The sequence below is a fragment of the Hemiscyllium ocellatum genome, chromosome 24 (assembly GCF_020745735.1).
Source record: "Hemiscyllium ocellatum isolate sHemOce1 chromosome 24, sHemOce1.pat.X.cur, whole genome shotgun sequence".
Classification (NCBI taxonomy): Eukaryota; Metazoa; Chordata; class Chondrichthyes; order Orectolobiformes; family Hemiscylliidae; genus Hemiscyllium; species Hemiscyllium ocellatum.
The window spans coordinates 51074661-51099227 of NC_083424.1; the positions used below are offsets into that span (position 1 = coordinate 51074661).

At 40.9% G+C, this 24567-nt stretch overlaps 1 protein-coding gene across 1 annotated transcript in view; it reads right to left on the bottom strand.

Moving 5' to 3' along the window:
• gcn1 (GCN1 activator of EIF2AK4) overlaps positions 1–24567 on the bottom strand; it is a 133354-nt gene that overhangs the window by 26983 nt on the left and 81804 nt on the right. Inside the window, exons 35-47 of the mRNA XM_060843785.1 lie at positions 22840–22961; positions 22466–22580; positions 21277–21456; positions 15719–15939; positions 15356–15424; positions 14859–14997; positions 13072–13268; positions 11043–11185; positions 8827–8944; positions 7707–7922; positions 2643–2807; positions 1232–1393; positions 382–474 (exon numbers count right to left, since the gene is read on the bottom strand). Of these exons, the coding sequence (XP_060699768.1) occupies positions 382–474; positions 1232–1393; positions 2643–2807; positions 7707–7922; positions 8827–8944; positions 11043–11185; positions 13072–13268; positions 14859–14997; positions 15356–15424; positions 15719–15939; positions 21277–21456; positions 22466–22580; positions 22840–22961 (1940 nt within the window). The remainder of the gene's footprint in view (positions 1–381; positions 475–1231; positions 1394–2642; positions 2808–7706; positions 7923–8826; positions 8945–11042; positions 11186–13071; positions 13269–14858; positions 14998–15355; positions 15425–15718; positions 15940–21276; positions 21457–22465; positions 22581–22839; positions 22962–24567) is intronic.

Sequence of the window (24567 nt, forward strand, 5' to 3'; positions counted from 1 at the left end):
TAACCCTTTCCCAGAGTTTAACCGTCACTTCGCCAAAGCATTTTTAAGTTAACACTGCAGTATTTTCATTTTGTTTTTGATTTTTGCTGATGTGTGTATGTGTCAGTTTATTTTAGAAGGGTAGTTATGTTTATACTCTCGGAAAGTTGCATGATATATGGTAATGAGGCTATTCCCAAAATTACTCTCCACCCGTTACTGATGGAGCTAGTATTTTCCATTCAGAAAATTTTATTTGTCAAAGATCTTGTAACAGAATGTCCCTTTTGGTCATTTCTTTCACTGGATAGCCAAATACACAGCAATATAAAGTACACTCTCAAAGCAGTGGTCTTGTTAAACGCCTAGGTTTTGTACTGTATTTATATACTGGCTACGTACCTTTGGCACTAGGTAGGGAAGAACAACACGACTCTTCACTCCCATCACTTGCTTCAATCCATCCAGAGCAAAATCTGACATTTCCTCATTGTTCTGCAAAGAACATGATAGTTAATGATCCAACTACAAATGCACACAATAATTTGCATTTAAATAGCATCATACAAATCCCTATAGTGCGGAAGCAGCTCATTTGGCCCGTTGAGTACACACCAACCCTCTGAAGAGCACCTCACCCAGACCCACTCCTACAGACTTATCTCCATAACCCATCACTTCCCACAGCTAACCAACCTAATCTACACTTCCCTGGACACGATGGAAAATTTCACATGACAACCCACCTGATCTGCATATTTGGATTGTGGGAGGAAACTGGAGCACCCGGAGGAAACCCACGCAGACAGGGGGAGAATGTGCAAACTCCACACATACCAGTTGTCAGAGGATGGAATTGACCCAGGTCCCTCATGCTATGGGGCAGCAACATTAATCACTGAGCCACTGCCTTTAACACTGAAACCGCCAAGGCAGTTTACAGCAATTTTAAACAAAACCTGACACCAAGCAACAAAAGGAGACATTAGGAAAAACATTTGATCAAATAGCTAGGTAAATGGAATGTAAGGAAGCAGACTAGGTTTGGGAACCCAACCAGTCAAAATGAACTCTTTAATACAGGTTACACGTCAGGCTCAGAACCTCATCCCAACATTTTCACAACCACCCAGTTTGTCCTGATCTTGTCATCTTTAAAACAAGAAGTCAGGGTGACTTGAGGATGCTTGGAGTTTGGTTTGAGATATTAAAAGGAAATTCTAATCTAACGTCCTCTCCTCCAAACACTCACAAGCTGTTCCAGCAGGAATGGCAGAATGTCATCTAATGCCTGGTATCCAATTGTTGAGTGAAGCTGTTCAAAAGTCTTGGATGCAGCCTCTCGAACTTCTTCAAGTGGGTCACAGAGGGCCTTCCGTACTGTGGGAACGAGAGACTCGGAGAAGACAAGCACCTAGCATCAGAGGCAGAAACAGGCTGAATCAGCATGAATCAAACAATTAAATCAGAGCTAGGGTTAGTTGGTGAAAGCGGAAAGGATTAACACCACACTGCCTAGCCACTAAGTACATATGAAACATTCCACACCCTCAACTCCATCTCTTGCCAACACAGCTCTCTGCATTCATCTCTTCAATTTGCTTGTACTGCATTCACTTAATAATAGAAAACCATTTAAACCAGCATTTCAGCAGCTTTTCATCATTATTTGAAGTTAAATTAGTATTCTTTAATACATTAAGCATTATATGCTCATTTACTTACACCAACAAAAAAGGTTCTGAAGACACAATGGTAGTGTCCTTACCTCTGAGCTAAGTGGTCCAGGTTCAAATCCCACCTATCCCGAAGGTGAGAAGGTTGATTAGAAAATATCTATACCAATGAAAACAGTTGTGTTTCTAGAGCAAATTTAACCTAGTAAAATATTACAAGGAACTTCGTAGAATTGACCAATCAAAAATGTTATAGTGAGGTATGAGGACTTATCTCTTTAAATCCTCTTTGGTCAAGTCTAAAGCTTATCTTAAAAGGAGTAAGAGAGGTAGTTTAGGGAGGAATTATAGTGGCTGGTGACTTTGATGGTAGAATGATTAAATTTGGGAATACACCACAGGCTAGAATTTAATGCTGTTTAAACAGTTTAAACAATGAATAGTTAAATGGAGCAAATTACTGCAGGTACTGGACTCTGCTATGAAAATAATAAATGCTGGAAATCACAGCAGGTCAGGCAGCATCCATGGAGAGAGAACAAGTTAACATTTCGAATGTAGATGACCCTTCCTTATATCTGATGAAGAGTCATCTAGACTCAAAATGTTAGCTTACTCTCTCTCCACGGTTGCTGCCTGACCTACTGTGATATCCAGCAATTATTGTCAATAGTTACATGGATTGTCATTCAAATCTAAGTCAACACTTGAGAGGAGAGGAGAGATGAGAGTAGAGACCAAACAGGAAGAATGACGGGGGTGAGACAGCAATGGTTTTACTGGGGAGGTGGCGATGGTGTGATTGAGCAGGGTACCTGTTAGTGTGTAAAATATGTGCCTTAGATGTCCCTTCCCAAGTTACTTCAGAAAATTCACTGATTACCTGCAAAGTCAACACTACTTCTGTAACCTGGAAGCTTCTGGATACGAAAGTGACACAGTAGGATTGTGCAAGCTCAAAACTTCCAAGTATAATGAGTTACTTACTGCATCTTTGCTGGTTGACTTCATGATCTCACTGAGACCAATACAGACTCCCTGTCTCTCATCACTCTTCTCTGACTTTAGCCCTGCTTCCAGGATTGGAATGATCTCTGGCAAAATCTTTTCTCCCAGCTTTCGCACAAGATCACCCAGTGTCCTTGCAGCAATCTAGAGGGAGAAAGTTCATCAAACGTTAGGAGGAAATCCTATTTGGTCTCAGATTTGACAGAAAATTTATACTTTAAACATAATGTGCTTTTCAGAATGGTTAAATATCCATGTATAGCCTATAATATATGGAGTACAAAGTGGCACATCCACAGGCTATGCCAACAGACAAGTAATTGAGCCTCGGTTTCATGGACTTCTGGAATAATTTGATGTACCAATGAGTTATGTGCAGGGACAGTGCCATTAACCTAATCTTTTAACTGGCTCATAGCTGTGACAGACAATTATTATACTATGTTCTACAGTTTAGGACCTTTTTGATTGCTCAGATTCCAATACCATCCATAACTGAAACAGGTTGTAAGGTTATGTGCAGGAGATGTATCAACAGTTGCACCTAACATGGAGCAAATCAGAAGCCATTTTATTCACAGATACAATGTGGGCGGCACAGTGGTTAGCACTGCTGTCTCACAGCGCCAGAGACCCGGGTTCAGTTCCCGCCTCAGGCGACTGACTGTGTGGAGTTTGCACGTTCTCCCCGTGTCTGCGTGGGTTTCCTCCGGTTTCCTCCCACAGTCCAAAGTTGTGTGGGTCTGGTGAATTGGCCATGCTAAATTGCCCGTAGTGTTAGGTAAGGGGTAAATGTAGGGGTATGGGTGGGTTGTGGGTCGGTGTGGACTTGTTGGGCCGAAGGGCCTGTTTCCACACTAAGTAATCTAATCTAAACAAATTCTGAATGGCAATAGAGAATCACAGAAAAAGCTAAAAATAACTCAAGTTTGGCAGCAGTGGAGAGAGAAACATTGTAAAATATTTCAGACTGATGAACTTCCATTGGAAAAAAATTGGAGAGCAGTCAAGGCTGGTTTACATGAGTTGGCTCACACAATTAGCAATTTCATGTGTTCAACATTTTGGTTGATGAGAGAGAGCCGCAGAGGCAAATAGAGTCACAGATATGTACATCACAGAAATAGACCCATGCCGGCCAGATATCCGAAATTAATCTCGGGCCCATTTGCCAGCACTTGGCTCACATCCCTGTATTCATATAGGCACCAGATGCCTTTTAAATGTTGCAATTGTACCAGCCTCCACCACTTCCTCTGGCAGCTTACTCCATACACGCACCACCCTCTGCGTGAAAAGGTTGCCCCTTAGATTCCTTTTAAATCTTCCTCCGCTCACCCTAGACCTATACCTTTTAGTTCTGGACTCCCCAACCTGGGGAAAAGACCTTGTCCACCTACCCCACATGATTTTATAAACTTCTATAAGGTCACGCCTCAGCCTCCAATGCTCCAGCCCCAGTCTATTCAGCCTCTCCCGACATCTCAAACCTTCCAACCCTGGCAACATTTCTGTAAATCTTTTCTGAACCCTTTCAAGTTTCACAACATCCTTCTGACAGCAGGAAGATCAGAATTCCACACAATATTCCAAAAGCAGCCTAACCAATTTCCTGTACAGCTGCAACATGACCTCCCAACTCCTGTGGTCAATGCACTGACCAATAAAGGAAAGCATACTAAATGCCTTCTTCATTACACGGAGAGTCCACTTTCAAGGAGCTATGAACTTGTACTCCATGGTCTCTTTGTTCAGCAGCACTCTCCAGGACCATTAAGTATGTAAGTCCTGCCCTGATTTCCCTTTCCAAAATGCAGCATATCACATTTATCTAAATTAAACATCATCTGCCACTCCTTGGCTCATTGGCCCATCTGATCAAGATCCCATTGTACTGTCAGGTAACTTTATTTAAACAACTTTTTAAATCAGACAAGACCAATCATGTAATACAGAAGTAAACATACCACCATATGTCTACAAATTACCCAGTGCAGGACCAATGCCCTTTCAATTTATTGAGGTGCTTAAAGTTGGAATGAGATTATCACTCTGAAATGAGTAATAGCTAAAAAGGATGATGATCAATGTTACATTGCTGCAGTACAAGAGCATGACACCTGCTTATGGTGACTCATTTGTGTACTTGCTCATGTTTGCTTGTTGCTCGGTAGCACATTGCATTAATCTTTTTTTTAAATCTTGCGTCAGTGTGACATCTTCACTCAACATCTTATAATTCTGCAATATTTCTCGTGCCAAAATCATAGCCTGGATACAGTCTGGTGGAGACAGTCACTGACAGATTGAAGAGTAGAGAAGCCAACTGCTAACTGCAGCTAGTGTCAATAGCTTCACTTGATAATTCAATCACCACCCTTGGATTTTGTGGTTTTTCAATTAGTTCTGGTCCTTTTCCTCTCAAAGCTCTCCCCAACCCTTTCAAATGCTTACTACACAGCCAGGATGGTACTTATTTAGACCCCTATCGCAAAAGACAACATTCCATTGGCTGATACTGAATTTTGAGATATCTATTATCTGGTTCTTTCTCCCTTGTTCCACTTCTAGTGTCAGGAAACCAATCAACAAGCAGTCAAATTATTCATTTGTCAGCCCTGACATGAGGTACTGCAGAAAACTGTTTGGTTATGGAAACAGGGAAGGCGGGGTTTGTGTGGAACTTGGTCCTCCCTCGCTCAATGAGTGTAAACATGTACTTTCTGACAGAAATCAATAGATAGCGAGCAGGAACTGTAATCCTGGTTCATTTTTTTCAGCCAATCTGCTCAAAGGCTAATGATATCATCTCTATGTCATGGTTGAAACCAGCTTATTCATCACAAACAAAGAAGTAGTGAACAGTACCAGAATTGACCAGTTCAGGTATTTAGTGGATTAACGCAGTCAGCCCCAACATCAGCCCTTATACATCTTCAGTTTATGTTGTTACGTTATTACCAGAAAGTCAGTTTCCAGGTAGAAACCTGGCTCGATAGTTAAAATCAGAACAAATCATATAATCTAAATGGTTTCTCGCTGAAATATAAACATATAGTGTTGCATATTTTGATTTAACAATTAAAGAGAAGGTCATTAACAAAAGAACAAAGATTAAATAAATCAAGCTATTCTACTTATAATACAAATTCAAAGATGTTTAAACATACACAGTGAACTTGAAATACATCTCAAAATCTCAAAACACACCTTTAAAATTGGAAGAGAAACAAAACAGCTTTCACATTGTGCCCAAAACGCACCCCTGGTACAGTACTCATACAACGATTGCACTGGAGTCTCTGCATCCAATACCTCAGTCAAGCTTAATCACTTCTGACATCAATTTTTAGATGAGAACTGAAGATAGCTTTTTCCTGGATATATCAGTCACCTGCTTAAATGTACTCAACTTTAAGTAACCTATTCAAGGTTTTATTCTAATGTTTCTGCTTTGGGACAAACATGAACTCTTAACTCCAAAGTAACCTAATTCACTGTATATTCTTCACTTCTCAGGAGCATGGGTCTATCCAGTCATTCTATTCCCAGGGCTTGTCTACTCAAAATTGAACCCCAAATTTCTGAGCTTCTGGTGCTTCTCTTAAGCTTGAAATAAAAGCACCAATCATGAGGACCTATTATTTACCTTGCGAATTGTAAAACAAGCTAAAATAAACAAACGTCCATCAGTTGTGCACAAACCATTCACTCTAACGCCTGGCCTCAAACAGTTTTGAAAGAAGTCATCATGACTTCAGAAATAATTACAAGTTAATTGTTAACTTCAGACACACAGAAAATTTTGGCTTAAAAACCAGAAACCTAAACTTACAATTTAAACAAAAAAAAGTCCACAATGTAATTGAGATATTGAAACTCTTTTTGGATATTTACATTTGGAGAGCTGACATATTTGTTATTCATTAAACCTTTACGGCTTGTTCAAAGAGAGACTCCAGATTCTCTAAGCCACCACTACAAGTCTCAATATCTACAGTTCAGTGACCACCTTATTTAAATTGTTTGTTTGGGGCTTAAATTCCAAAAGCCTCAAAAGAGCCTCTCCTGACTGTTAAGTTTTAAACATTCGCACAGTGCAAATACATTGTGACTGTTGTGTAAATACATCCTGCTTTCTTTCTTTTATTACTTAAATTATTTATCCAAAGTCCTCCTGAATGCAAAGATTCCCTTGATAACTAAGATTTTCTCTTTGTTCACTGGGCTCAATAACTATCCTGAAAGTGAAGAGCTCATTCCTGATGAAGGGCTTATGCCCGAAACGTCGAATTTCCTATTCCTTGGATGCTGCCTGACCTGCTGTGCTTTAACCAGCAACACATTTTCAGCTCATTAATGTGGCCTCATGTTAATGAGACAGATATTTTCTGATATTTCCATTTAGACTAATTTTTCAAACAAACAAAATCACATTTATTTGAAAGAGGTTGAAGTTTGACTCAAAGTTATTGTGTTGCAGCTTTATCACACATAGAGTTTGTGATTTGTGCTTCATTGTTGGTGTCAGAGTTGGATTAGTGTTAAGTCTGGTGTCATGGCATGATTAAATCCTTTCCATTCAGTTCATGCTTGTGTTCTGACTGGGTTACAGTGCTGTGGGCATGGCAATAACAGCAGAGTGATGAGCCATCTTTTTATGGAGAATTGCAGCTGAGGAAACAACTAATGTATTTGAATAAAGCATTAGAAGGAATTATTCTAATTAATTTTAATGAATTTAAAAATGTAAACAATGATTTCATGCTGTGGCTATTTTGAACTGTGTGTGTGTCAAAGTGCTTCTCTGCAAATCAATTTGATAACAATTAAATAAACCTTGCTCTCCAATAAAAGGAGTGAGGGAATTACTTATAGAAGTAGCATTCGAAGATGGCAGGTTATTAATACACCCACATTTGGCTACCCCTCAAGTAAACTGGACGAGAGAAATTAAGCACATATCAATCTTTCTATAGATTTCACTCCAGCATTCTTTGACCAGTTTAATCTAACTTTTGAGTGCAAAATATTCCAACTCACCGTCCTCTTGTCAGCACAGGTACTGGCCAAGAAACCCAGTAACAGAGTGAAGAGTGTTGGCAGGATTTCCCGCAGCGTTCGTGGTGTATTTGAAACAACAATCTTCCAGACGTGTAGTGAGGCTTGACGCACCACCAGCTGGGTGTCAGAACGACCCATGTAGAGACCAGCAAGCACACGATTTCGCCTCTCAAGACCAAGTGCACCAATAATAGCCTGAAAGTATTATCACCAGGTCAGATTCTATTTCAAACCCAAAACTGAAAAGAAACAGGTAATTCTGCCCACTTGGCCTGCAGTTTTTATGCTTCATATTAGCTCTCATCTACCTTTTTCTAATGTCATCAGCTTAATTTTCTAGAGTCCTTCATATATTTATGTAGGTCCCCTTTACATATGTGTATGCTAGATGAATCAATAACTCCACGTTCATCATTTCCACATCTCTTTGGAAAAAGGTATTTCTCCTGAAATTTTTATTAGATCAATTAGAAATAACCTTATAGTTGAGGATTAAAAAGAGAAAGGTCTGGCAATATCTGTGGAGAGAGAAACAGAGTTAATGCTTTGAGTACGTTATGACTTCTTCAGAACATATCAGGTTTGAAATGTTGGTCTCGGTCTCTTCACAGATGCTGCCAGACTTGCCAAGCTTTTCCAGCATTTTTCTCTTTTACTGTAGTTGTGGATCCTAGTTTTAAACTGCCCATAAGCAGAAACATATTTGCTAAGCTTACCACATCAAATCCCTCCATAACTGTAACACTCAATAGAATGATGCCTCAGCCTTCTGTTTTCCCGAGAGAGAAGCATCAGCCTGTTCAGTTGTTATATGGATAAGCTTACTTCTTTATGTCATTGAAGGGACAGGTACATAAAATTGATAATACCCGAGTAGGTTTGTTAAGTCAGCAAGACCCTTGAAGCAGGTCCTCACGTTAAATCATTCCAAAGGTCTAGGACATATTGAATGGGTCTAAACCAACTTTATATTGCAAGGATTGACACTGAATGGTCAGTAAACAGAGGTTCATATTCTGAGCTAACGTACGTTCAATCGCATTAATGGAAGATGTTGGACATTTATCAAACAGCAGCTGTGCCAATTTCAAGCCCTCACCTTATTGGACTGCGCAGTGCCAAAGTTGTCATCTTCTGAGGCAGTCTCTGTTGTCATTTTGCCAGTCACTCCTGAAACGTGGAAAAGCAAGTCTCCCAGCAGTTGGACTGAACTGAACCTAAAAACCAAACCAAAGGAGAATAAAACACCTTATATTACTAATTTGTTTAACACAATTCAGTCTTCACCACAAAAAAACAGAAATAACAAGGAAATGGTGGAGATAGAGAAGAAAACTGGGGCCAAACAAGCACATGGGCTTTCCCCAGGGTTTACAAAAATCCTGTTCCAAAAACAAGCTCTCAACATTGTTAAAGAAACAGATATCGGTGATGCATTAGGAAACAAGAGAAATTGCACATGATCCAAATCTGACATAACCAAAGGGTTAGAACAGATGGAACATATTCAGTGGTTGAAAAGAACTATACCAAAAGTAGGAAGGTTAACATATTTCCTTGTAATACAAATGAATCAAGGCAGTATTGAACAGGTGCTGACTCCAATCTCAACACTGGAGAGACAATTTCAAAGTGTCTGTGTTCTTCGATGTGCTCTTCAGTCACAGATGTCCTCCAAAGCCTACGCAGGAGGAGATGGGAGGCAATCAGATTTTGACTGCCTACATTCCTGCAGCAATGTTACATTTCAAAAGCATTGCACAATTTGCATATTGGCTTGAGGCTTCTAGTTCCGGAGTTTGAATTGCAGCTGGGTGATAGTCCCTTCTCCTTGCCAAGTAGGAGAATAGCAAAGTAAATTAGTGGTGACAGTTTTGACCTATCAGCCACAGCACAAATTAATGATGACAATTGCTCCTATGCTGGTTTTAATAGGCTTACCCCAATGCTGGAATACACTAAAGCAACCACAGAAGTTTCAAACAGTTGAATCTTTACAAGAGAGGGTATCAAGTCTTATCAGATACAGTGATCTGCACCTATCAAACTAACGGCCTACCTATATCACACAAGGAGAAGAGGCCTGATCAACCCAACTTCAGATACAAAATCAGCAAAGTCTTTTCCTTGGCTGTGTTGATAGCTTTTAGAGTAGTAGCAAACTATACAGATGCTGGAATCTGTACTGAAAATAAAAAATGCTGGACATCACAGCAGGTCAGGCAGTATCCATGGAGAGAAAGCAAGCTAACATTTTGAGTCTAGATGATTCTTCATTCGAGCTGTCAGCATTTCTTATTTTCAGTTCAACTTAATGAAGTTCGCAAATGGAACCCATGGGAGGAACTCTTAAATGGATAACTCAATTATCATTTTTCCTCTTCCCACTGGATGATGAGTATTGTTTGTATTTCTATAATGAATAAATAATGTTCACAAATCTGTGAACATGCCCTTTCAAATCTGTGCACCAAGAGTGAGAATGTCAGGTGAAAAGTGCAAGGTTACTTTTAGGCCACTAACTGGCCGGAGCTGGAATGCAAAAGGGAGGCTTCAAGTGTCAGATCTCATCTGCATCTCAGCACTGTATTCAAACTTGGACAGCACACGTCAAAGTCGTGACCTTTGGCGGTGCACATGAGATGTTGGGGCTTAAAGGATTAAGTTATAATGGCAAGGCACATAAGCAGCTTATTTCTTTGATTGACGTCCAGGCATTTGAAATATCAAAATAAAAGTCAAGTGTACGTCAGGAAAAGTCATACTTTCTGGTGAAGGAATCTAGAAAAATGGGACACGATCTTAAAACTAGAGCTGGTTAGTCAAGAGTGAAACCACATAGGACAACAGAAATCTCAAAAAAAACTCTCCTCTGGATTATAGGACAAATGGAGCTCTCAAGGCCCAGAATGGGACAGATTTTTGTTTGATAAGGGTATCAAATGATGTGTACACAAGGTGAATAAACAGTTCTTAAGGTACAGATAAGCCATGATTTAACTGGTGAATAGAGTAAAGTCAAGGGGCTGAATGGTCACTTTCTGTCCATAAATTCCCAGAAACAGTTATGGCACTGGAAACCTATTGTCATTATTAAATGAGAAATGCACAGGGCATTTATTCATAACTTCCCAATGTGTAAACTTGTTCACCTTTAAATTGTCACGTGCAAGCCATACACAAGAATCATGGCTACTCCTCTCCATTTTCAAAACATAGTGAAATATGTATTTCCTGTATAGAAAATATGATTTGAAATTAATAGTTACAATAAACTCTAACATAAGTGCTAATTAAGTACTAAGTCCTTAATACCTGATCCGCCAGTTATCATCAAACAATCCCTGCTCCAGCTCTGGGAGCAGCAGTGCTATGGCAGTCTCTGCATACATGCTTATAATTCGCTGTCCAGCACGCAGGGCGGTATCACGAACAAATTCGTTCTCATCAGCAAGAGCCTATACAAAGCAATTCACATTCGTTAAAAATATATAGGACGTCACTGTCATTATCGCCCTGCTGACACATTCATGCTGTCGTCTGTGCCTGACATTTGATCTCAACGTAATCACTTTTACACTTCAGCAGGAATGGGTTTCAACTTCTTGGCAAAACTAAGGAAGTGCTCATGCAACAGGTTCTCCGATTGTGCAGGATCACTGACGACAAGGTAATGCATGAACTCTTATGTATGGAGTAGAGCTGCTCCCCTCTGTGATACCATACCATCTCCCACAGACAATTCAAAATTTTTTATAAGGAATTACACTGAAGTGCATGGACTCCTCAAACGTAGCAGTGACTTTAATTACGAGAAACCCCACAGACCCGTGATGAGACAAGTGCCCACTTAATCTGTTGAAGGAGAGAGGAATGCTGGGCTGGACAATGACATCACTCCTTTTGTTTTTTTTTAAATATACACGACAACCGAGAGACAGGATCATAACTGAGATCTTCAGCACACAGAAGATCTGCACCACTTTGCAATGTAACACTGAATCAATTTGGAAGCACTGCTGTCCAACAAGTGAGGGTGTAAACATCAACTTTCTCCCTGAAGTGGTCCTTATCTCTCTTCAGCACAGGTTAATATCTGCTAAAATGAGAAGTTTTTTTTTTGTAAAAGCACAGCTTAAAATGTGAAGACAATTACCTTTTGAAGTTACCTAAAGAGGGCAAAAAAAACTCAAAATGTGAATTTTTAAACACTCAAAATCAACAGGTCGAGGTCATGAAAAATGTGAAAACTAAACACCTGAACACTGCGAAGCAAGTTGAACATCTTAGTCAGCCCAACCCACTGGTCTTTGAGTATTAAAAAGCACCCATTCAGTAACTTCAAAAACTTTTTTTTTGTAAAATGTGAAAATAGTGTTTTCTCACTTTAGATCAAATTAATCTGTGCTGTCTATGCAAGAGGCAAGTTTTAGATTAAAATGTCAAGCTATTTAAGTTACAACAATCATGGCTGAAATAATTGACCTCAATAAAGGAACACCCAACCACATTATGGACTTATAAAGAAATACACCACAATGAAGGACATTTCTCTTCAGTCATAGTTCTTACTGAAGTATTAAAATCTAACTGCATGCTCACTCAAATATTCACCCACAAGTGAAGGGAAGGCTGGTTTGGATGTGCAATAGTTCTCCTATAGTCATTACTGATACTCATGCATCATTTGCTAACAGACGATGTAGGTAGGCTGCATTCATCTGCCTCCCTCACAAGTATGGATTTAAGTCAAAAAAATAATCTTAGGACAAAGCCTTAATCAATTCAATCACTTCACCTCTTTCTCCCATGTAAACCAATGCAGCCCTCATTGCAAACTGATATATATTAACAAGCCTGAGGACCATGTATGATGGATGGCAAAACCAGCTTTTTCAATATTTCCATTTTCCAACTTCCTCCCATAGTTGAATGCAACCCATGATTGATGCTGCTTAAAGTCCAGAATTTGCCTGAAAACAGCAGTGCTTTTAAATCTCCAAGTATTGACCTGGTGGGCTAAATAAGTTTTACACATTTCCTCCAGTGAAGGTAATTGATTTTTGGATACAGGTAAGATACTTACCTGGGATAAGTACCATGTCAGTGTGGGTTTCCTCCCACAATCCAAAGATGTGCAGGTTAGGTGAATTGGCCATGCTAAATTGCCCGTAGTGTTAGGTGAAGGGGTAAATGTAGGGGGGTGGGTTACTCTTCAGAGGGTCGGTGTGGACTTGTTGGGCCGAAGGGCCTGTTTCCACACTGTAAGTAATCTAATCTAATCTAAAATACAGAGAGAACAAGGGATGGCAACTGTTTCACCAATTTAGAACTGGCATTTTACCTTCAGAATGCAAGGTATGATGGGTCCTACATATGCTGTGAACTTATTTCCAAAGGTCACAGGCAGGTAGATGAACATCATCATGTAACCGTCACGGACGTGTGGGGCAATCTCCACCTTGCTGGCAGTGGCCACAATATCTGGCATGAGTTTTTCCAGCTTTTCAACTCCGAGTCCAGCCATTACTTCAGCCAGGCCTGAAATGCAAAAGAAAGGTATTAAAAACTTGATGGCTTTGCCTTTGACAGAACAACAGAATTTTGTGCAGTTTTATCAGAGGATTTTAAATTGTATCTATAGTTCCAACAATATGTTAAAAAGAGTATGAAAGTTTGTGAAAATTCACCAATCACATTGACAAGTTGAATGTTAAATTTCCCGAAGTTAGTGTGATCTTCCTTCGGCAATGTAAATGTTTGATTCTCACATGACTGAAACTCAAAATGGAACACTGTTCCTGGACAACGATGCAGGGATGAACACTTCTGCACTGAAGCCTTAATTCTGATATCACATTCTCAATTTTATCTCGGGCTAGATAATGAGGGGTTTCCCTGGTTATGAGTCTAGAACTAACTCCCATGATAAAGCGTTGTTCATTTATGACAGTGATAATACAGTTATTGAATCAGCAGGTCATGAATATTTTAAGTTTTCTACCAAAGGCAGTAGATGCTCAGTCAATGAGCAAATTCAAAGCTGATATCAATCGATTCTCCTAGATTCCAAAAATCTATGGAAATAGGTATCGGACAGCAATGTGGAATTGAAGTCAAGGATCAATCATGACCTTACAGAGGGACAGAGCAGCTTCATGAAGCTTTACAGGCCACTCCAGCATCTACTTTGTATGTTACATCCATAAGGAAGAGTCTTGTATCAACAATGCTCAAGGATTCATGCATGACAACATTGTGGTGTCGAGTGAGAGGTGTGCAGAGAACTTCTAGCCTCTAGCCATTGCTGTATGTCAAGAATTGTTTAGCAAAACCATTGGGTCATGCATGAAAAGAAAGCAGACTGAATGTGCAGGGTAGATATATCAACATCACCTGTGCTCTTCCAGAGAAAACATGTGGGAGAGGATCCAGCTAAGTACTTGTAGGGTTTGAAACCAGATGCTGATTGTATTTTATGTCAAGAACAAAAAATGCAGATGGATTGTCAACTGCCAGCATAAGCTTTGATTAATTGATAAAGCAGATTGAACCAGTGCTGACCACCAAATCATAGCTCAAACATTTGATAAATCTTTTCAGATAAAATATGGAATAACTCATGAGCAAAAAGCAGGATTGATGCAAGTTAAAGTCAAATTCTGCTCAGTTCCTAATTGGAGACAAACTTCATGATGACAATTTAACAGAAAATTACCTGATAACTTAGATAAATGGGGAAGGGGTGGCGAGGGAGGAATAGTGAGGGAGAAAGAATAGTGAAAAGCTGAGAAAAACAGCAGGTGCTGAAAGTCAACTTCAGGAGGATGTCACAATGGCCTAAAGACAACCTCTTGGCCACAGGCACCAAACAAGCAGAACAAACCGTTCTGTTCGATAAAATAAACTTTTTAAAGTTTCTGTTCTTTAAAATTGAGCTTTTCTGAAACTAAGTTCTTATAACATTGAACACAATTAAAGTTGGAAAGAAATTATTCGCAATTAAGTGTTTCCTTGTCTGGTGTCAAGAAAACTACTGCAGTCTTGCCTTTGTGCATGTGGCTGAAATATGGTCTCCAGTTAATCAGCTACTATAAGAACTTCCTCTTTTGGAAGTTCTGGCCTCCTCACCTTGTGCAGCGCCAGATCGATCAACTGAACTCTGCTCTGAAGCCAGCATCTCCATAAGCCAAGGTAGCAGATCATCAAAACACGACTCGCCCATTCCTTTCACCATTGCCCCCAGAGCCTTTGCTGATACTGTACGAACCTGTCACATGACAGAATTGCATAAACTTGAGCACTAAATAAAATATTTCAAGTTTGTGTTGATCCAACAGCATTAGTGCTTGCGAATTGAAAAAAGTATACAGGTTTAGTTGAAGCAACTATAACATATCATGGCCCAGCATCAGACTGATGGGTCAGGGTCAGCCACAGAGCAGCTCCAAGTATTGGACGGCTTCAAAGTAGTCCAAGCTGTCAGCCATGAGCCAAGACAGATCAAATCCTCAGTTGCTAATGCTTCTATTCGTCACAAACAATATTTTTAACTGCTAGTCTGAAATTGCTCCAGGTCTCTAAACATAGCCAGGGTTAGGTTAACTGGAGACAGTAAATATTCTTACCTCCGGAACAGGGTCTAGCAGAGATAACTTCAATCCAGGCATCACACTGGGCAGATATGGTGCAAGATCCTGGAATCATATCAATGGGAAGAAGTCAACAATTCTGATGTGATAATAAACCTCATTTCACTTATTCGTTAACCTTGGCAATTAACAATGTCTCTCCCTTCATGGCATGTGATGGCTGTGATTTGATTTGGGTTAACAGGTTAAAATCTATCTTGCAGCTCCAAGTATATATCTGACCTAGCCACTGGATCACACATGTCTATTGTGCTGTAATTAATTGAAATTAAATAATTTTCAATAATACAGGAGAATGAGGAAGGACATGTTCATCATCTGCAACATCACAAGCATTACCTTCTGGTCTGTAAGGGAATACATATTCCCAATAATTTGAGCTGCCATCTTACGGGTATCGGTAGATCGATCCTGGAATGCTCTTTGTACAATGGGCATTATCAGAGCCAGTGATGGCGCATCAATAAAGTGGACAAATTTGGTATCGAGCAGCGTCTGAAGGCACAGCTGTGTCCGCCTGGATGGGTCCGTTAGAGCATCCAATAGAACAGGCGTGATTGCTGGATAGACAATTTAAAACAATACTTCAGTTCTGTGCATTGCTTTCATTAGAATGTGAAAGTTAAACTAAGTTGCTCTTTATATAGTTCATAGTCACTAGTATTGAAAACATCAGACACAAAGGACTGTATTTTGGGACAGGCACCACTCAACTATCAGACAAAAACAGAAAATCATCTTATTGTTAAACAAAAAAATGCTGGTATACTCAGTAGGTCTGCCAGCACCCACCAGGGAAAGAGTTTGATCTTTCAGGTCAGTGACCTACCAAAAGGCAGGATGAAAGGTCACAATTGTGAAATAGTAACTTAATTTCTCTCTTCCCGAATGCTGCTAAGTTTAGATCTCCAGCATTGACAGTACTTTGTTTTTGTTCATGTTTAATAGATATAATCTTGCTTGTGGAAACTAAGTGCAGTTTCTGTTTATCCAACGGATTTAACACTCAACTCTTTGAGACACAGCCCTTTACAGCATCCACAGTTCTTTCTGTTTTCAAATCCACTGACTCCCACAGCTACCTTGACTACACCTTCCCTCACCCCTCATCCTGTAAAAATGCAATCCCTTACTCCCAATTCCTCTACCTCTGCTGGACCTGCTTGCAGGAGGAACAATCCCAACCCAGCTGTCCTCCTGTTTCAAGGACCACAACTTCCCCTCCCATGTGATCAACAATGCCCTCCGTGATCAATGCATCTCTTCCACTTCCCGCACCTCCGCTCTCTAACCGCAACAAGGATAGAAGCCCCTTGCTTCTATCAGTCCTCACTTTCCACCACACGAATCTCCAGATACAGCGCATTTGCCGCTTTCGCCACCTACAGTCAGACCCCCAGCACCAAAGATAGGTTTCCCTCCCTAACCTATTGGCAGTCTGCAGAGACCATTCCCTCCACAATTCCCCTGTTAGGTCCAAACCCCCCACCAAACCACCCTCCACCTTCCCCTGTAGCTGCATGAGTTGTAAAACCTGTGCCTTCACCTCGCCTCTAACCTCCGTCCAAGGCCTGAAAGGGTCATTTCAAATCCAGCAGAGATTTTGTTGCACATCCATCCACCTCATCTACTGTGCCCACTGCTCTTGACGTTGTCGCCTCTACATTGGCGAGACCGTGCATCAACTTGCAGAGCAGTTCAGGGAATATCTCTGGTCTGCATGCACAGAACATCCCCACCTCCGTGTAGCCAACCACTTCAACTGCCTGAACTCTCACTCCCACAAGTGCATAAAAATCCTGGGCCTCCTACACACCAAACCAAAGCCACATACCAGTGGAGGAAGAACACCTCACCTTCCGCTTTGGGACCCTTCACCAGTTTCCAAATCTCACCAGCCCCCACCTCATCCTAGATCCAGCCCTCCAATTTGGCACCGCCCTCTTGACCTGTCCTACATATTCACCTTCCTTCCCACCTATCCACTCCACCCTCCCCACCGACCTATCACAATTACCTCCAATCTGCATCCACCTATTGCCTTCCCACCTATCTTCCCCTCAGCTCCACCCCCAACACCTATATATCTCTCAGCCTCCTTCCCATTCCACATTCTTGATGAAGGGCTTATGCCTGAAACATCAATTCTCCTGCTTCTTGAATGCTGCCTGACCTGTGCTTTTCCAGAGCCACACTTTTCAACCCATCATACTCTACACCAAATGACAAATACCTCCCCGGTCTAATCCCACTTTCCAACATTTGGTCCATAGTTTTGCATGGTTCAGCACTTGAGGTGCATATCCAGACACCTTTTAAATAGGTCCAGGGTTTCTGCCTCAACTACCCTGTCAGTCACTTTCTGAGTGAAACCATTTTGCATCATCTCTCTGTCATATTTCAATCAACTATTTTAAATCTGGCCTCTAGTCTCATCTTTGTGTAGATAAATATGCCCTACCCATCCAGGCCCCTAAACCAAATGCCTTCACATCTGAATCAGACCATCATTCAATCTTCTTTGTTACAAGGAGAATACCACAGCTTATCGAAATTTTCCTCTCAGCTGCCTTTTTCCAGGCCTGACAAACAACTTCTTAAATCCCCTTTCCAATGCAATTACATCCTTTCTGCAGTGAGATGACCAGAACTGCAGAGTCCTCAAAATGTGGCCTATCTAATGATTTGTACAGTAGCAACAAACGCTCTTTACTTTTATATTCTATACTCTTAAAAGAAAGGATTTCAAATGCTTTCTCAACCACCTTATTGACCAGCCCTGCTGCCTTCAGGGGTCGGTGAATATTCACTCCAAGGATCCTTATTTCCTCTACCCCTCCCAACATTCTCCTATTCATTGTCTATTTTTCTGCCTTGTTTGACCTCCCCTAAAGCATCACCTCACTTCTCTAGGTAGAATTTCATGTACCACTTCTATGCTTACCTGACCAGACCCGTGATTCCTTCCTGCAGTCTACACCTAACCTCTTCACTATAAACCACACGGCCAACTTTTGTGTCGTCTGCAAATTCTTTTCATCACCACTCTCTACTTTTACATCCAAATTGTTAATATACATTTCACAAAGCGGGGAACGTGGCACTGAACCCTCTGGCAAATTTACCAATTGCAAAAGCTAACAACAATTGCCTCTTGTTTCCTATCATTGGGCAATTTTGGTTCTAGCTTGCTATGTTCCCATGGGCCTTGCTAAAATCTGTGTGGACCACGCCAATTGCACTACCCTGACTAATCCTCCCTGTTACTTCCTCCAATATTCAATCTAATCAGTCACTTAGTTCAAGCATGATCTTTCCTTAATAGGTCTTCGCTGACTACTCTCCATGTTTCGTAAGCGACAGTTGACGTTGTTTACAAAATTGGTTCCAATAATTTGTTCTGAGGTTAAACTGGTTGGCCTGTCATTAATAGGTTACTCACTGTTTGGGAGAAGATTTGTAGCTCGGGTGCTCGTTGTTGTGGTTCTGTTCGCCGAGCTGGGAATTTGTGTTGCAAACGTTTCGTCCCCTGTCTAGGTGACATCCTCAGTGCTTGGGAGCCTCCTGTGAAGCGCTTCTGTGATGTTTCCTCCGGCATTCATAGTGATTTGTCTCTGCTGCTTCCGTTTGTCAGTTCCAGCTGTCCGCTGCAGTGGCCGGTATATTGGGTCCAGGTCGATGTGTTTGTTGATTGTGTTCTATCAACAATCAACAGATTCTATCAACAAACACATCGACCTGGACCCAATATACCGGCCACAGCAGCGGACAGCTAAAACTGACAACCGGAAGCGGCAGAGACAAGTCACTATAAATGCCGGAGGAAACATCACAGCAGCGCTTCACAGGAGGCTCCCAAGCACTGAGGATGTCACATTGACAGAGGACGAAACGTTTGCAACACAAATTCCCAGCTCAGCGAGCAGAACCACAACAGGTTACTCACTCCTTTTTTAAACATGGATACAACACGAGCAGCCCTCCAGTTACTCAGCATTGCATCTGTACTCTGTCAGAATTGAAAAATGATGACCAGACTTTGCACTGCTTCCTTCCTGTGCTTTCTCCGCAATCTGAGATACACTGCACCTGGCCTTGCTGGTTAATACACTTTCAACGGTGCTTACTCCCCCGATACTCACTCTTCGCCAACAATTAGCATATCCAATAATTTAGTTTTCCATGATAATTAAAACGTTTGTATTAGCTCTCTTTTGCAGAGACAGAGAAGCGTCAACAAAGAACGACATCTGCCTCCAGATGTAGCTTACCTGTTTTGGTATTTTATGAGCATCATTCTTTCCTTACTCTTATCCTGATACGCGAATAAAACTTCTTTTGATTCTCTCTTTGATTTTGCTTGCCAGGCTTTGTTTTTCTAAATTTCTTTTTGATTTCACCCTCCACCCAAATATATAAATGTTGAGTAACAGGTAGAAGAAATAGAGTTTTTTTTAAAACCACACTGTGGTAGGGGTCTGGAACCCATTCCCTGAAAGGGTGGGAGAGACAGAAACTCTCATCATATTTAAAAGGTGCCTGGAACTGCAAACAAGACCAACAGCTGTAAGGTGGGAAAAGATAACTCTGTGGGCTGGTCAGACTGGATGGGGAGAATGGCCTCCTTCTACCCTGTGAATGCATAGGAATAGGAGTAGGCCATTCAGCCTCTCAAGCCGAAAATGTGTTGCTGGTTAAAGTGCAGCAGGTCAGGCAGCATCCAAGGAACAGGAAATTCGACGTTTCGGGTATAAGCCCTTCATTCCTGATGAAGGGCTTATGCCCGAAACGTCGAATTTCCTGTTCCTTGGATGCTGCCTGACCTGCTGCGCTTTAACCAGCAACACATTTTCAGCTCTGATCTCCAGCATCTGCAGACCTCACTTTTTACATTCAGCCTCTCAAGCCTGTTCTGCCATTCAGTGATTTGTGGCCTAACTCCATACACCTGCCCTTTGGCCGATATCCATTAATATCTTTGCTTAGACACAATTTATCTGTCTCTGATTTAAAATTACTAACTGATCCAGCATCTACTGCCATTAGTGGAAGAGAGTTCCAACCAACTGCCACCCTTTGTGCTTCCTAACATCTCTCCGGAATGGTCTGGCTCTTATTCTCAGACTATGTCCCCTAATTCCAGAATCCCTAACCAGTGCACATAGCTTATCTTTATCAACCTTTTCTATGATTCCACTTCATTCTATGCTTTGTGTAAAAAGAAAGATTGCCCAAATGTATTGCCGAAAGTGGAAGGGGGAAAATAATCACAAAATAAGGTGTATTCCAAATTAGCCCAGTTAAGCAGTGCAAAGGGATGACATGACTTTCCCAAGATAACACCAACAATGCATAATGCCCCAAATTATTCTAGATAGGATGTAGTTCTGTCTTTTTTTAAACAAATTTATTTTGCACTATGCATGAGAAAATGTTCTGTAGGGAATAAGGTATATAATTTAAGAAATACAGTAAACTTTTTATTAACCAGCACCTGTGGGACCAGGAGTGTACTGGCTGATCAAAAGATCCACAGAATGAAATGTTAAAAACACACATTAATGTAATGCAAGGGGTATTTACATCACTGTTATGCTTTATTTACAGCATAAATCATGTAAACAATAATGCAACTTTACCTTAAAAAAAACCTATGGGCAGAGAGCCTTCTCATTTGCACCCTCAACTGACTACGTGGATATTGTGGAGATAGCAATAAGACAATAAACCTACAGTATCTGAGGTAGACACCCAGTATTTGAGGTGTATAGTTTTTGCTGGTTTATTGAGTGTGTTGGTTAGAACAAAGTTTGCAGTCTATAACCTGACGCCTAGTAGATGATGATTGACATGGGTCATCAATTTTCTACATTCAATGCCCTGCACAGCATACTCACCCAGGATCTCAGGGTTTCTGATGACTGAACCAATCTGCCGCAGGGCTTGTTGTCCTGCCTTCTGCACCTTCACATGAGAGTCAGTCAGCACTTCAGTCAGCTTGGGCACGATGCTCGGCAGGCAGGATGACAGCTGCTTGGGAGCACAGTATGCCATAGCACCCAGTAATTCCACAGAACCTAAAGGTACAGAAACAGACAGTTCAAGGGTGCATCTTAGCAAAAATTTGTCCAGCTACCAAAGCCATACAAGCTCAAACAGAACAAGTATGTTATTCATCTCAGATACAGATACCTTCTGGTGCACTAGGAAATTAAGATAGGAATATCTTCTTAGACTCCAATAATTTAGGTGGGTTTTGGGAGATTGTGACATTCTTAAACATTAGAAACGCATCCAGAAATTAGTCAATTTTAATTTCTAATCAGTTTAGAGTTACAAGACAGTAGGAAATAGCAGAGAAATGGGTGGCACGGTGGCTCAGTAGTTATCACTGCTGCCTCACAGCGCCAGGGACCTTGATTCAACTCCACCCTCGGGCAACTGTCTGCGTAGAATTTGCACATTCTCCCAGTGTTTGTGTGGGTTTTCACCGAGTGCTCAGGGTTCCTCCAACAGTCAGAGATGTGCAGGTTAGGTGGACTGGCCATGCTGATGCCCAGTGTCCAAGGATGCGCAGGGTAGGTGGATTAGCCATGGAAAACTGAGGGTTACAGGAAGAGGGTGGGGGTGGGGTCGGTCTGGTTGGGAAGTCTTTGGATGGTTGGCGGGGATACAATGGGCCTAACAGCCTGCTTCCCATGCAGTGCAGATGCTATGGATCAAACTGTACATCACGCTGGCTGTCCTCTGTCGGCTGTTGGAGCCACTTCATAATTAGGAATGGATAGGAGTGTAGGGAGACCCAAGAGTTCCTTAGAGAGTCAAGAACATTCCTAATGCTCCTGCTTCCACAGGGAAAGTAAAAAGATAACCTAACTGTTTGGACGACTTCTATCTCGAATTCTCTTCCGCACCATTTCAGCTGAAAATCCAGCCAGACAGCCAGGTTAAAATTGCAAGTAGGGGCCAAATGACATCAGGTGGCTCCAAGATTGATGCGTATCCTGGACAACTTTAGCAGATCATCAGTCCAGTTCATGGCAAGCCAATAGAATTAAAGCAGCCCCTTAATGTTTGGCCAAATACCTGCTTTAGTTCTCCAAGATTCCTCTTCTAGAGCAACCAGCAGTGAAGGCAATACAAGCTTCACACCATGGGCACTGAGGTTACGCATGACTGCCTTTGCAGTGTCATCAGATGCCTGTAGAGAAAATAAGTTGCAGACATGGATATTAATAACTTTGAAAGCTGCAAAGTAAAGCAACAGTAGAATCAAGTTATACCACTTTTCTATAGAGAAAACGGTTGTTGTTTTATCTGTAACCTTTACGTAGTTCATAAAAGTGCCTCAAATTAGGTCTGTATTTTGGACATTTAATGACACGAGCTATGCATAAAAATTGACAATTTACAGAAAGTCACTTTCATATAGTGTAGACATGAATACAATGTGCACTGACCTCTCGGACATACTGGTTTCCATCCCCAAAACATAAGAGCAAGTGAGGGAGTATGTGTACTACGTACGGTTCGAAGAGTTTTCCCAGCATATTGCACAACATTTCAAAGGCAAAGAGAGCACCTACCGAGGAAGTTGAAACAGAGTAAATGCTTCTACCAGAAAAATACCAAAATAAGAAAGTGAAAAATAGGGACAAAAGCAGACAACAGATTCAGTGAAACACAGTTTAGCTTGCACTTGACTGTATTTAGCATTACCTATAGATTAATGCTGGTTTTCAGGGATGTTGCCAGAGGCATTTACAATGCGATGGTTGCGTCTTGTACAAGCCCGTGTTATAGAAAAAAATTGCACAGTAGAAAGTGCACATGAAGTGTTGGCGATGTAACTGCATTACAACTAACTAACATTTTAAAAGTTTGTATTTTAGAAACGTTCCCAATTCATCAATCGCGTTACTGTGAATCTGCATTGACAAAACTTATGCTATAGCGTAAAAACCTGTACAATTAACCCTATACTGAATCTGAAGAACTGAAGTTACTGCAGTGATACTGGCAAGTTAAGACCAAATGCAACATAAATCTACTTTATTTAAGAGGGATCTTATCGCACAGTGATAACATCCCTACCTCTGGACAAATCCTATCAGTTCCAGAGGTTTGTCATCATATTTCTGAATCAGTTGATTAGAAAGTATGTTTTTTTATGGGAAGCAATGGCCTAGAAATGTTATCACTAGTTTAATAATCAAAAGACGTGTTCAAATCCTGGTGATTTTGGGGCTTTCCTGGTGCATGTAGTTGTACCCCTATCCCTCGACTGGGAGGCCTGGATTTAATTCCCACATGAAGAGGTGTATAACCACATTTTTGAACAGATTGATTAGAAAAATAGGTTGAATTTTATAAAATCTTCTTTGAGACTTGGTGCAAATATCCACTGACATTTAAGCACGGGGAATGGCCATACTGCCCATTGTGTCTGCCACTGTTAATTCCTCACTTCAGCCAGCTAGTGTTGTGCCATTTATGAAGAATAATATTTCTCTCAAACCCTCTTTAACAATGATCAAACCAGTTTCAGCAGGAATTTACAGCAATGCAGTCCATATTCTAACAACAATATATAAAGAAAATCTAACCCGCTTTTCAGGCTGATAACATTTGTTGTAAACGTAGGATCCTTGTTACCAATTTACCAGCCAGCGTGACTCGGTTTTTGTTACTTGTTCTAAAGCTCCTTGGCAACTGAAGTCTTTTTTTTAAAAAGCAGTTCTCCGCTCAAACATCTCTCCCTTTCCATTCAAAAATATAGTTACTGATCGATGGAACTTAATCAACAAACATAAATGCTAATGACACTGAATGTGTTCTAAAACTGGGGGATGATGCTGTGGAGAACACAAGAGATGGACTAAGCAAAGTAAAGTTACACTCTGCTGCACCAAAAGGATAAAATGTTGGATTACATGATAATCACAGGAAAATAAAAATGATTTCCCCAGTCAGCTTCCAGTGAGATTGCTGTCATTGGGCCAAACCTTTCTCAATAACGTCTTATACACAACAGGAATGAGAAGAACCGATGACTGACCTCTGTACAGAGCACTGCTGTTACATGGATGTGAAAATGAGCAAGGGACGACATACTTGGAGCTAACCAGCTTGCAAAGACCTTTGATGTTGTGGGTGTTGTTTCTATCGCCTTGTTATTATTCAATACA